The sequence below is a fragment of the Cheilinus undulatus genome, linkage group 13 (assembly GCF_018320785.1).
Source record: "Cheilinus undulatus linkage group 13, ASM1832078v1, whole genome shotgun sequence".
Taxonomy (NCBI): domain Eukaryota; kingdom Metazoa; phylum Chordata; class Actinopteri; order Labriformes; family Labridae; genus Cheilinus; species Cheilinus undulatus.
In genome coordinates, this window is record NC_054877.1 from 7993293 (window position 1) to 8007215 (window position 13923).

At 41.7% G+C, this 13923-nt stretch overlaps 1 protein-coding gene across 1 annotated transcript in view; it reads left to right on the forward strand.

Moving 5' to 3' along the window:
* Positions 1–13923, forward strand: part of tmeff1a (transmembrane protein with EGF-like and two follistatin-like domains 1a) — a 125647-nt gene that overhangs the window by 46065 nt on the left and 65659 nt on the right. Inside the window, exon 2 of the mRNA XM_041802457.1 lies at positions 7065–7174. Within this exon, the coding sequence (XP_041658391.1) occupies positions 7065–7174 (110 nt within the window). The remainder of the gene's footprint in view (positions 1–7064; positions 7175–13923) is intronic.

Sequence of the window (13923 nt, forward strand, 5' to 3'; positions counted from 1 at the left end):
AAATGTATGAGGGCGAGGAACCTGAACGCAGCACAGCCAGGGTTCACTACAAACACTCACACGAGCAGAAATAAATCATCGCTCCTCAGATTACACACTCACACAGACATCGGATGAAAACCACACTCTCATTTGCATTTGTGTTTGTCGCGGAGGTTGAGAGACGCGTGGTTGTTGTTCGGCATAATCCCAAATTGTCTGGGTGTTAAGAGTTTGGCTTTCCTGCAAAGAGAGAGCACACATAAACACACAAACAGGCCCTGATGACGGGCCTGCAGGCTTGGAGCTGCTGATGGATGTTGCTGCAGGTTGGACTTAATTAGCCATGAACGGCCTGCAGCCTGCAGAGGTCTGGGGAGGTTCTTCAACAAGAGAGGATGTGATGGTTTGCAGGTCACTTCTTGCTGAGATTGAAATGAAACTTAACTCGTCTGGAATCACTTTTTTTTTAAGACATTTAGACTATTTTTAATCAGATTTCCCTCACATACACCTTCATTATCCCAGTGAGCAGGTATGATATCTTGTTTGCTGCAACAGCCGTGGCTGTTGTCTTATGTAAGGGTCTAGACTTTTTTGCACAGAGCTGCTTATCTTTATATAGCGAGTGTACTTCTCGTGAGACGTGCTGTCACTCACTGCAGCAGCACCAGAGGGATACACAAAGGGATGACATGGATAATGCCAGAACAAAGTGACCCAAAAGTAGGTCAAGTCACCTGACATCTTAAGTGGAGTTATGAAGGCAATTTTCAAGTAATGGTTATCATTGCAGCATTTTTCTGCAGCCAATACAAGTGTCAAGTGCCAAGGTCCAAAAGCTAGTGCACATGCAACACCCTTCATAAGAATAAATGCATGAAATAAGGTGCAATGGAATCATGAGGGAAACCTTATAAATGGGAGCAGTGTTTGCACATACATGCTTTCAGAAAGTTTTCAGTACTCCATAAGGACAAAGTGAAAGCAAATGCATTAAAAAGAAAAAAACTGAAATATCACATTGACATAAGTATTCAGACCTTTTGCAGCAATGCTTTAAATTTGTTTCAAGTTTCTTCCATTTCTCTTTATCTTTGCTGAGATGTTTCTACACCTTGATTGGAGTCCACCTGTGGTAAATTAAATTGACTGGGCATGATTTGGAAAGGTATATGCCTCTATAGAAGGCCTCACAGCAGACAATGCATATCAAAGCAAAAACCAAGCCATGAGGTCAAAAGAGAGAGGATTGTTGCAAGGCACAGATCAGGCAAAGACTACAAAAAAATCTGCGACACTGAAGGGCCCAAGAGCACGGTGGCCTCCATCATTCTCAAATGGAAGAAGTTTGGCACAACCAGGACTCTTCCTAGAGCTGGTCATCCGGCCAAACTGAGCAATTGTATAAAGGCCTTAGTAAGAGGGGTGACCAAGAACCTGAGGTTCACTCTGACTGAGCTCCAGAGATCCTGTGTGGAGATGGGACAAAGTTCCAGAAGGACAACTATCACTGTTATCTTCAAAACTTCAAAAATGGACAAGAAACTTGTTGAAATGTGGAAACAACACACATGTTTGTACAGCATGTCCTATCAAACTAACTAAAATCAAACCAACAAGGAGAGAAGCTGCATCAAATTTGCTTCAACAATGATGTAGAAAGTCGCTTAAAGGTAGGCTATGCGATTTTTTTTCCTCTAGGTGTCGTAGGAGAGCAAAGCCTTGAAAATGTAAACAAAGAGGGGTTTTTGACACACCTTCACCACTTTGAAGCCTCCTCCTTTAGCCACTTTAGCTTCTGTTGATCCTAAACACCGATCATATACAAGTTTATATGCAACGTTCAAGGCAACCTTTACTGCTAATATCTTTTTTCAGCTGCAGTTAACCATTTCACGAGCTCCTCTTATCCTGGCCGGTTATGTTATAGCATCAATTAAACATGAAAACATCAGCTTCAAACAAGACTTTGGTGATTTGAGATAAACAAAATTTGAGACACTACCTGATTTGAGTAGAGCTACCCCCATCTGCGGCCTCTATTTGTTAGCAGCAGGCTAACATTAGCACGCCTAGCTTCCATTCATTTTTACCCCACATTTATTTCAGCCGCGCTATCACACTCAGCTTAAATGTCCAACCATAAGAATAGTGCTGTGTCAATAAATCAACACTGGACAAATGTTGAGACAATGCGCACAATGAATGAAAAGATGTAGCCTACTTACGCATCCACGATAAGCAAAGCCAGTTCTAAATCATGCGAGAGCTTTTCAGCGTCGCGTAGGTACGCGTAGACAAATGTCGAGGCTTTTTAGGTGGAGGGGAAGCCGGTGGCAGGCCTTCGGTTGGACTGGAATCTGCCATTTACACTCCTCAGCTGTTTGGGTGAAACGTTTACCTGCAGCAGCAGTGCTGCCCCTGGGGGCGCATCTAGGAGGAGAGGGACGTGTGCCAGAGGAGAAGGCTACCGTCCCAATCCGGTCCAGACAGAGTTATAAACATCCCATATAAACAAAACTACAAGGTACTGAGGTTTTAATTCAGTGTGTTGATACTGTACTCAGAAAAACTTTTACATAGCATATGTTTGATTTTTTTTACATTTAAGTGTAAAATGTCAAATATTCTACCTTTAAAGCACTCCTGCATATTTCTTAGTGTATAGCAGTGTAGTTGGCCAATAAGCACTAAGCTGTCATTGGGCAGGAGGCGGGGTACACCCTAGTCACCAGTCAATTGCAGGGCTGACATATAGAGACAGAGAGCCAGGCACATTCACATCTACGGCCAATTTAAGAGTGATTAGTCAACCCAACAAGCATGTTTTTGGTAGTGGGGGTACCCAGAGAGAACCCTTGCATTGATGGAAATAACATGCAAACTCCACACAGTAAGGCCCTGACCAGGAATTGAACCAGGAACTGAACCAGGTACCTTCTTGCTCTGAGGCAACAGCGCTAACCCCTGCGCTGCCGTGCAGCCCAGTGCAGCACTCATTTCAATAATAAATCCAAACATTAACATTAAGTGCAGCCAACAACTGAAATTTGGCAGCTAATCATATGTTTTTTATAAATGTTTATTAGTCAGATTTAATTAGAGTTAAATTCTCTTTATGTTGTGTTCACATCTCCTCATCTGCTTCATCTGACCGTTAGATTTTTTTTTCCATGTGGCTGGTTACCACTGCAGCCAGTAGCGGCCATTTTTAGTATTAGGGGAGGTCCACAAACAGTAATTATAGGCCATTACACGGCTCTTCAAAGCCCATTCAGCTGTGACAGCTACACTAACACACACACACACACATACACAGTGACATACTCACTACACAGTGAGGCAGGAATCTGCAGCTTTTATCTAGAAGAAAATGCGGATAATTTAAGTTGGCTGTGCTTTTCAGGCATGCCATTATCAGACATTATTCCCTTTACATGCTGCCAGCAGCACCACTGGACACTGTTAGTGTCTTTGTCGACTCTGCATTTCACTCATCAGATCTGCTGCTGCCAGATTAGAAAATACCCTCGGTGATAAATCATGATATTTTATAAACTCATCAGTGATCTAACTATTAAAAGTCAATCTGATAAAAGCTGCTAATCCTAACTGTGCGGAAATTTAAAAAGCAGCAGGATCCACCATTTACTGACATCCATCTGCTGCTAACAGTCACTAAGAGGATTATCTTTATAAGGTGTTGGTCATACAGATCCACAGCCTGTCTTAGCACACAGAAAGCAGGAGAAAATTCTTCATATTTTACCTTTAAAAGGGGAAATATTACCACTTTTTCAGGCTTTTCTAACAACAATATATGCCCCTGACCTGTCCACAATCCCTTCATGTACCAGAAAAATCCATTCCCTCCCCCCTCTCTTTTTCCACCTTTCAGAAAATGTGTGCTAAAACAAGCCATTCTCAGATTTTCCCCTCATAATGTCATGTGGGGAGTTAGCCCCGCCCCCATGTTCGGTTGGCCCTTGCCGCTCGGAAGAAAGTTTTGCCCTCCTCTCCTGATCTTCTTCTCAGCTGGCTGCTGAGAGGAGGATCTTGTGAGCCACATCCATTAGGCCACAACCATGTCCTGAGAGGGGCGTGGTCAGGGGCGGAGTCAGACAGTTCTAACATTTGAAGATAGAAACAGCTTGTTCTGAGGAAGGCTGAAACAGAGGGCTTTTTTAGAAGACTTCACAGACACGTTTTGGGGACCTCTGAGACCAATATAAACTTGTCTTGAAACATTAAAATATATAACCCCTTTAAATCTAGTCAGCTCTATACAAACAGACTGCCTATAGTAAAAAAAAAAAGGTTAAAAGAAATCAAGAACATTGACTGTTGATTAATCTCAGATTATCTGCAATAAATCGCAATTAATTGCATCCATTTTAAAGCAATTTTGAATGCCACTATTTTGCAATCAGAACTATTTTTTGTATCATTTTGGATTTTTGTCTTAAACTGAGGTAATTGACTTCCTGTTTAGATACAGACCTGTTTTTAACAGGCAGAGATCATACATGAACTTAACCATGGAAAAAAAGCAACTTTTTATGGATTAAAAAGGAAAGAAGAGGGCAGGGGTCAAATGATATTGGAAAAAACAGGCATTGCGATGTTTTATCTCGTGCAAAAACAGATGGATGAAGTGCCTTTTATATACATTTATAAAATGTAAATAAAAAATCATAAATTTTTCCCCTATTAGGTCCTAATGTCATTCGTGGAGTGTGCAACCATCTGGGCAGTAGCGATATGAGCGACCCGTTTCTTCGTCAAGTCTACAAATAAACCCGCCACTGTGTTCTTTCAATGTCATCAGCCATTCCTGCTGACATTCAGTTACTTCAGGTGGAAGAGTGCAACTGATGGTGAACTGTTTGCTCGCAGGGTTGAGATGCTGGGACAATCATGCTGCAGCATATACATTTAATCTGCAGAATAAACATCTGTGCCATGAACGGTCTGTTATTAGTGAGCACTGGGACGAGGTGTCATTTGTAGCAGGAGCCCACTTGCATAGGATCAGCCTTGCATAATAAGGTCTGCCTAAAAACGCCATACTTGTGTAGTGATGGCAGCAGTGCCACCTGTAGCCTGATGTAAGGAAACGACATGCAGACTCTGCTGCACCATGGGTAGTTCTCTGACTTCTGATGGTGATTTCAGCAGTGTTAATTCAGTCGACTAAAACTATGATTGAAAATGTTTGCTGACAGACTACACCACGAGAAAGTCTGAGACTGAGACTGAAAATATAATCAATAGGTGTCAAAATTAACACTGGATTTTATACATGCTTTAATCCACGTTCAGCGTGGAATGAGAAAACGTGATTTTGGCTGAGATCTGAAAACACAGAAGGGTTACATGACTGCACCAGGTCACCTGATGTGACTACCACACATGTGCACATCGCTTTGCTATAGAAGTAGGATATATTAGTCAGCCCTTGTAAAAAGACAGTTTTTGGTTACACAATATGCAGATGACTTTTGACTTGTCCTCTGAGCTGTTGGTGAGTTTTAAAATTGAAATGTTTAGGAGTAGTAGTGGACTGTTTTTATGTCACAGGGAGACATTACAACGGCTTAATGAAAATGAATTCAAAGGAAAAAAAGCTTGCAGTTTATTGCACTAATATTAATCGTAGTTAATCATGATTAATGTGATGAATTTTGACAGCATGCATGGTAACGGGTCACAGCTCTCTAGCTGCTGGCATGTGTTCTTGCAGTTGTAATGCGCATCTTATGTGTGCAGAATCTTGGGAATACAGTAGATGTCTTCTCTCACCCAGATTTAACAGGAAAATCAGAAATACAGCACCATCTTCACCTTGTATAAACAGATTTGCGTGTTCACGTCCCTAGAATATGTTTAAATGTGTGTCTTAAAGATCCTAATGAAGACCACAAGCTGAAATGTGCCTGTCTGATGAATGTGTTCTCTAAACTTTAACTGTTGCTGGAGCTTTCTGTTTCCACATTGGATGTCACGAGAAAGATAAACCCTGTATGATTGCTTCACCTTGTTTACTGGATCAGAATCTTTTATTATACATTTTTCCTGGCACAGTTATACAATGAATCAAGGAACTTACAGGGAAATGAACTGAGGAAACATTTAGAAAGAAAATAATACTGGCCCATAACAGGAGGGAGGTTCAGCCAACATGCAGCAAGCATCCAATCTAAAAATTAGCATTAGCATTAGCTAACAGTTCTTCTGTTGCCGATGAGGTGCTGATATAGAATATGCTTTCTGTAATAAAATGATTTGCAGGTGTCTGATACTTAAAGCTTTCTTAACTTTCCTTGTACAAGATGTGCACTACACTGGGATCCTCTGCATAAGGTTCACAGGAAAGGCTGCCAGCCTTAAAATACGGAAATGTTTTGGAGTTTGCAATTCTTGATAATCAAAATGTTTCAATGTTGGGTGTTTGGGACTTTTGATTTTGTTGCTGTGATATCAAACAGCTATAAACATTGTTTTATTTGAACAATAATAATATCAAAATTTGCTCTAATGGGATTCTGACGACCGTTTTTATTTGCTAACATAGAAATATCAAGGTCATGCCTTACCATTCAGCTTCAAAATCTTGAGAGGATTTCTGGCTCATATCTCTCAGCCCTTATCTAAATCTGACTTAGCTCGGTTTTGATGCCTCTAGTCAAACAACCCCTCCTCTGAAGATTACCACATTAGGTTCACCTCCTCCTCTGTTTTCTGAGTCTACATGTTATTTCCCTCGGTGTAAACACTCACCTGCAGCTGCAGAAACATGAAGTCTTGTTGCTCCGTCTGATAAACAATCATCCCCTCTGCTGTATTTTGCTGTAAAAATGTCTCGTCTGTATTTCCCCCTGCAGCTCTGTTTATCGCTCATAAACTCATAAAAGTGTCGTCTTTTTTTTTATTCAGAGTAAGAATGTGATCATAGCAGGGATGTCAGAATTTACCGCTGGTATCCACGGAGAAGCTGTAGGTCTGAATCACGGCATCGATCTACCTGCTCAGCATCTGTCTTTGTGTTTAACCCTTCCTTTTTGTTGCATTCTCTCTTGTAGACCTGTCAGAGAGGAAGAGCGACCTGAGGGTGTGTGATGAATCCACCTGTCGATACGGAGGCGTCTGCAGGGACGATGGAGCTCAGCTCAAATGTGTCTGCCAGTTCCAGGTAAAAGAACAAAAAAATAACCTGTTTCTGTTCAGCGTTAGTCTCTGTTTTGGGGATTTTAAATGAAAAGTGTAACATCAGTTGAATAAGAATATGTACTGTAAAACAAGTGACTGCATAAATATATTTACCTCTTTAAAGTGACTGACCATATTCAACAGAGTCCAGCCAGTTGGTGCCAGTAGTCTCACAAATTTTTATTGGAGAAAGCCACTGTTGAAGACAACTCAGATTAAATCTGGACTAGAGTTCACCAAAAGGCATGAGGGAGACACCAGCGTGAAGTGGGAGAAAGTTCTTGGGCCTGAGGAGACCAGAATGCAGCCTTTAGGCCATCAGACATGACACCAAACACTGGATAGCTCCACAAACACACCATCCCCACTGTGAACCCTGGATCCTGGTTTGTAATGTAAAACAGGAACATCCCCAGAGTCCAGTTAAATCCATCATCAAGAAAAGGAGGGAATAAGCAACTGTTGAAGAAAACTTACAGATAACTCCACAAGCACACCATCCCCCCTGTGAAGAACAGGGGTGGCAGCATCATGCTGTGGGGATGCTTCGCAGCAGCTGGCCCTGAAAGGCTTGTAAAGGTAGAGGGTAAAATGAATGTGACAGAATATAGGAAAATGCTGGAGGACAATCAGTAATGGTTGAAAGAAAACATGGTGATGTGCCTCCAGACCTTGATCCAATAGAGAACTTGTGGCTGGACAGCTAGAGCTGTTCATGCCTGATCCCCATGCAACCTGGCAGAGCTTGAGCAGTTTTGCAAAGAAGAATGGAGTAAAATTGCAGAGTCCAGATGTGCAAGCCTGATTGAGACCTATGCACACTGACTCAGTGCTGATAGGTGCATCTACTGAATACTGACTTGAAGGTGGAAATATTTATACAGTCACTTATTTTACATTGCACATTTTTTTCAATTGGCATTAATTTGTAGAAACCTGGTTTACCTACAACAGAACGTTATCATGCATTTTTATAGGGCTATTTTTGCCGGGTTACTGAATAAATAAGTGAATAATAGGCTTCATCCATCTTTAACATGACTTTGGTGACTGTGGGTCAGTGGCAGAGATGTTTGTCTCTCCACTGGGTGACCAAGGGTTCGAGACCCATTCCTTGCAATCACAGAGCAAAGTCTCCTTGTGTGGCTCCTACAATCAAAGTTACATTTTTGTGTCAACCAGCCCAGGCATTGGCCTAAATGTAGCCCAACTTTAGCTTAGCTTGGCACAAAGAGTGAAAACAAGTAAAATTCTAGCCACTTTTTAGCAAGCTAACGTCTTTCCAAGTTATCTTTTCTCATCAGCTGAATTTTTTGCTCATCAACCTCCAAAAAGAACCCCTTCTGATGACTGTTGACTATTCTGGGAGGAAAAATCTCCATGTTTCTCAGCTCAGACAGCCTGCAGTCTCCTTTTATTGGATATTGAAGCATTACGCCACGGTAATATATTTTCAGCAGATTCTCACATGATATCCTCTTGCAGCAGGAGCAGCGCAGACAGCAGAGAACAAACATATCAGAGTTTTTAACCACAGCTGTCTGCCAGGCTGATCTATATTTTAAGCTAAACGCTGAAAAGACAAACTTAATAAGAAGCCTGACAGGATGATTCCCTCATCTTCAAATCTTTAAAAAAGCTTCTCTCAGCTGGAGTTTGGATGTGAGGGAGAAAAACTGACAGAACTGATGATAATAAGCAGAGCCTGCTGCTCCATTTCACTGATTTAAAATTCTGTGTGAGCTCATAGATCTGTCCCTGTGTGCTCCTAAATCAGGATCAATCACTGCTCAACGCTTCTGTTAGTCCTGATTTTCAATAAAGACTGCTGCAGCTGTTTCTGTCACGTGGAAACTGACTGTGAGCAGGATGTTTTGAGTTGATTTACCAGGGTGTCTTCATAAGCCATGATTGTTTCATACAGTGGTGGGACGCAGTTGCCCCCCTCTCCCCTCTATCCTGCTTTCACATTAGTAATATCCTTCCATGCAGTGACCAAATGTGGGTATGTATTCTGTCCGATAAGTAATATGCACATAAGTTTGTTTGCAAGCCTGCCAGGGAGATTGGCAACTTGTTTGGTTGACATTTGTGTGCTCTACTGGGGACATGGAGTCCATCCTGCAGGCTACTGCGGATGTTCTTATCAGTTTTAAGACCCCAGCAATGACCCTCTTCCTACTTCCACAGCTACCATGCTGCTCCGAGGAAAAATGTTTTTTACTGTATGTTTGATGTTGTTTAACAGCTCTACTTGCTTAAAATACGCTGTACATGGATACGGTTGCATTCCCATCTCCCATATCTGAACATCTGAACCAGAGGTAATCAAAATCATCAGTTCTTTAAATAACTCCAAAGCCAAAGATCATTACGGATATGACACAAACTTTTTAAAAACCTACAAAGAATCCTTAGCATATCCAATAGCACATTTGGTTAACTTATCCATAAAAAATGCAGTATTCCCAACTTTGTGGAAGGTGGCCACAGTAACCCCAATATACAAATCAGGAAATGAAACAGAAACAAATAACTACAGGCCAATAAGTATCCTACCAGCTGTCTCTGAAGTAATAGAAAAATGGGTTGCAACACAAATAATTGAACATCTAAACAGAGGTCACACCCCTCTTCACCCCATGCAGTTTGGCTTTTGTACCCACCAATCCACTGAATCCGCTCTCACTATGTTCCTTGAAAAACAAAACATTTCCTAGATAAAAAAAATACCGTGTTGGTGCTGTATTTCTGGATCTGAAAAGGGCATTTGACACCGTTGACCATCCAGTCTTGCTTGCTAAACTTACCCACTTTAATTTCTCTGCTGAAGCTTTAAACTGGATTAAATCATATGTAACAAACAGGAAACAGTGTTTTGTGGTCAACGGTGTCAAATCTCCTTACCTTGACTGTCTATGGGGGGGTCCCACAAGGCTCCATACTCGGACCAATCTTATTCTGCCTGTATATCAATGATTTTCCCAATGCCTGTCAAGATGTTGATTTTCAGATGTATGCAGATGATGCCGTAATTTTTACACCAGCTAAAAATGTCAAAGAAGCCAGTCTAATTCTCACCTTAGCAATGAGCCACATTCAGGACTGGCTTAACAAATCATGTCTTCTTTTAAATACTAAGAAAACAGTCTGCATGATGTTCTCTAAACAGCCAAAAGAGATGTCTCACTCGAATGTATTTCTAGGAGGGGAAGAATTACAACTAGTGCATGAGTTTCAGTACCTGGGGGTTACTCTGGACTCTTCTCTTTCCATTAAGAGCCACATTAAGAAAATGTCAAACAAGGTTAAATTTAACCTGAATAACTTCAGACAAATTCGAACATCTCCTTCAGAAGGTGCTGCTCTTTTATTTTTACATTCAATGATACTCTCACATATTGATTACTGCATAACTAGCTGGTCACTTACAGGAGCATCAGCTCTTAAACCTGTTGAATCCCTGTATAAAAGAGCATTAAAAATACTGGACAGGAAACCACTCTCATACCACCACTGTAATATCCTTCAAAAGTACAAGCTCTTGAGCTTTGAAAATTTTCAAAAATTTAAAACTACCTGCCTGATGTATAAAGTTTTACATGGGCTTGTGCTGCCTCCACTAAATGATTACATCAAACAGAAAACAATAAGTGAGTCGTCAACTAGACTGACTAGAGCAACGGTTAGAGGGGACTGTGAAACACCTCTTAGGCGCTCCACCTTTGGGTAAAATGTCATATCTTTCAGAGGAAGCACGCTGTGGAGCACTCTAGCACTCTCTGTCAGGGAATGCTCCAGCTTTGCAAGTTTCAAGGGCAATCTGAAAGTATGGCTCAGGACAAACCAGAATTGTGACCATGTTTAACCATCTCAATTTTTCGATGCATACATACTTACATACAGCTATGTATGCATATTTTGTGCAATAATACGTACATAGATGCACTTATGTATGTTTTCTTCTTGGTGCAATAATATATGCATAAACAGGTCTGTTAATGCTAACTATGTGCAATAGGGCTATGTGTAATAATATCAGCACTTTATCTAACTAGGCCTAGGGCGCTGTGCAATTTCTTCTTTAAGCACACTCATGACTGTGTGCAATATATCTGCACACTTGCACTTTAGCACTACAGCACTTTATCATATGCCTTATGCACTTTAACTGGAATGGTCAATTTATCTCAGGTCTGTCCTAAGCTAAGTATTGTTTTATTTGGGTCTCTGTATTTTATTGTACCATCTATGTTGTCTTGTTTTGGTGTTGTCTGACTCTTATGTAGATTTTTAATTTACTTTTTTTTTTTTTTTTTTTTGTATACCATCATCCTGCCGGGACTACAGATTGAAATTAGCCTATGGCTACAATCTGGCACATTTACATGTCTATGTCAGCCAGAGAAATCTTCTAGTTTGTAGTTGTAATGGGTCCTTTCTTGCCCACCATAATAGAAACAACACTGTTTTCATGAAAGTGCCAGATGTTTTGTTCTGCTTCCTTGCAACGAACCAAGATGATATTCCGTCATTGTCTCTACGGTCTTTTGCCCATTACCCCAATTCATTTCAACTATGGTCCACTTGGAGTTCATTTTCATCATGGGGTGTGGGTGGGGGTGAAGCAGCAAGAAATCACTCCCTAGATTCCTGGTGTCATTAATCCATCCATCTATCTTGTTCCTTTTAACCGAGGTTGGGTCACGGAGGCAGCAGGCAAAGTAAGTCAATCAAGTTCCCTAACAATGTTTTCCAGCTCCTCCTGGGGGATTCTGAGGCACTCCAAGGCCAAATGGGATCTAAAATCCCTCCAGGAAATTCTGGGTTTTGCCTGGGGTCACCTCCCAGTTGGGCATGCCTGGAAGACCTCCACAGGGAAGGGGACCAGGAGGCATCCTGATCAGATGTCTGCACCACCCCTACTGGCTCCTTTCCATGCAGTAGCAGCAGCTCTACTTAGAGATCCCTCTGGATGTCTGAGCTCCTCACCCTGTCTCTAAGGCTGAGCCCAGACACCCTCCTGTGGAATCTGATTTCGACTGCTTGTATCTGATATCTCATTCTTTCGGTCATTACTCAGAGCTCATGACCATAAGTGAGGGTTGAAATGAATATTGACTAGTATTGAAAGCTTTGCTGGTCTATAATGTTAAAAAATCAGTTGAAACCGTTATGTCTGTGGTCTCCAACGTATTTAGAAACAGTTAGGATTTCAAACAGGAAAAAGATGCTGGCTAGGCTGGCGTAACTGTGGAGTACCTTGTCTCCAAAAGATTTCATCATCAAAGTGGTGAAATGTGAGAGGAAAGTGAGTTTACAGGCAAAAATGAGCACTTAAGCTTGATGGAATAGCAAATGTAGTGCATGTCTGTGTTTGAGCAGTCTGAGATGGTTATGCAGAGGTCAAAGGTCAGCTCTGTGGTGCTCTCTTGCTAAATGATTGATGGCTGTGGGTTAATAGAATATGGATTTGCGAACACTGATATGCGTCCTTGGCAGCCTGGGTTTGTCTGACAGCAGTGTTGTGTTAATTTGTGTTAACCTTCATGCACAATAAATGAAAACTGCTGATCCTGCTCTAACCGCTCCACAGTTCTCATCTTTTTTAATTCTCCTCACAGTCGATGCTGCATGACTGACAAGTGGTTTTCATTTAACCAGTAGTTTTAGATTGATTCCCAGTATTACAGAACAGCGATGATACAGTCCTCTTCCTTTCTTCTTTATCTCCCTCTATTCAGTCTTTCATCATGTCAGGAAAGTCAGTTAGCATCTAACAGGATCTCTCTCTCCTATCAGAGAACATCTACTCCAAAGAGGGATTCTTACATTGTTTCTAAGGATGCACAATAGTATCAGCATGATATCAGTATTGGTGGGCACTCTGCTCTCATCAGCATCTGTCAGATTTAGCATCTGCCTGTATTTAACAGAGACTGTAATACAAAGTGTGGGGTTAAGTGTCTCACCCACGGACGCATTGACATTTAATTGCAGGAGCTAGGGATCAAGTCCACAACCTCCTGATTGTGAGACAACCGACTCTACCTACTGAGCCACAGTTACCCCTGCAAAGATACACTATATTGCCAAAAGTATTCACTCACCCAGCCAAATAGTTGAAATCAGTTGTTCTAATCACTTCCATGTCCACAGGTGTATAAAATCAAGCACCTAGGCATGCAGACTGTTCCTACAAACATTTGTGAAAGAATGGCTCGCTCTCAGGAGTTCAGTGAATTCCAGCGTGGTACTGTGATAGGATGCCACCTGTGCAACAAGTCCAGTGGTGAAATTTCCTCACTCCTAAATATTCCATAGTCAACTGTCAGTGGTATTATAACAAAGTGGCAGCGATTGGGAACGACAGCAACTCAACCACCAAGTGGTAGGCCATGTAAAATGACGGAGCGGGGTCAGTGGATGCTGAGGCACGTAGTGCACAGAGATCGCCAACTTTCTGCAGAGTCAATCACTACAGACCTCCAAACTTCATGTGGCCTTCAGATTAGCTCAAGAACAGTGTGTAGAGAGCTTCATGAAATGGGTTTCCATGGCCGAGCAGCTGCATCCAAGCCATACATCACCAAGTGCAATGCAAAGTGATGGATGCAGTGGTGTAAAGCACGCTGCCACTGGACTCTAAAGCAGTGGAGACGGGTTCTCTGGAGTGATGATGATGGACGAGTCTGGGTTTGGTGGTAGCCAGGAGAACGGTATTTGTCTGAC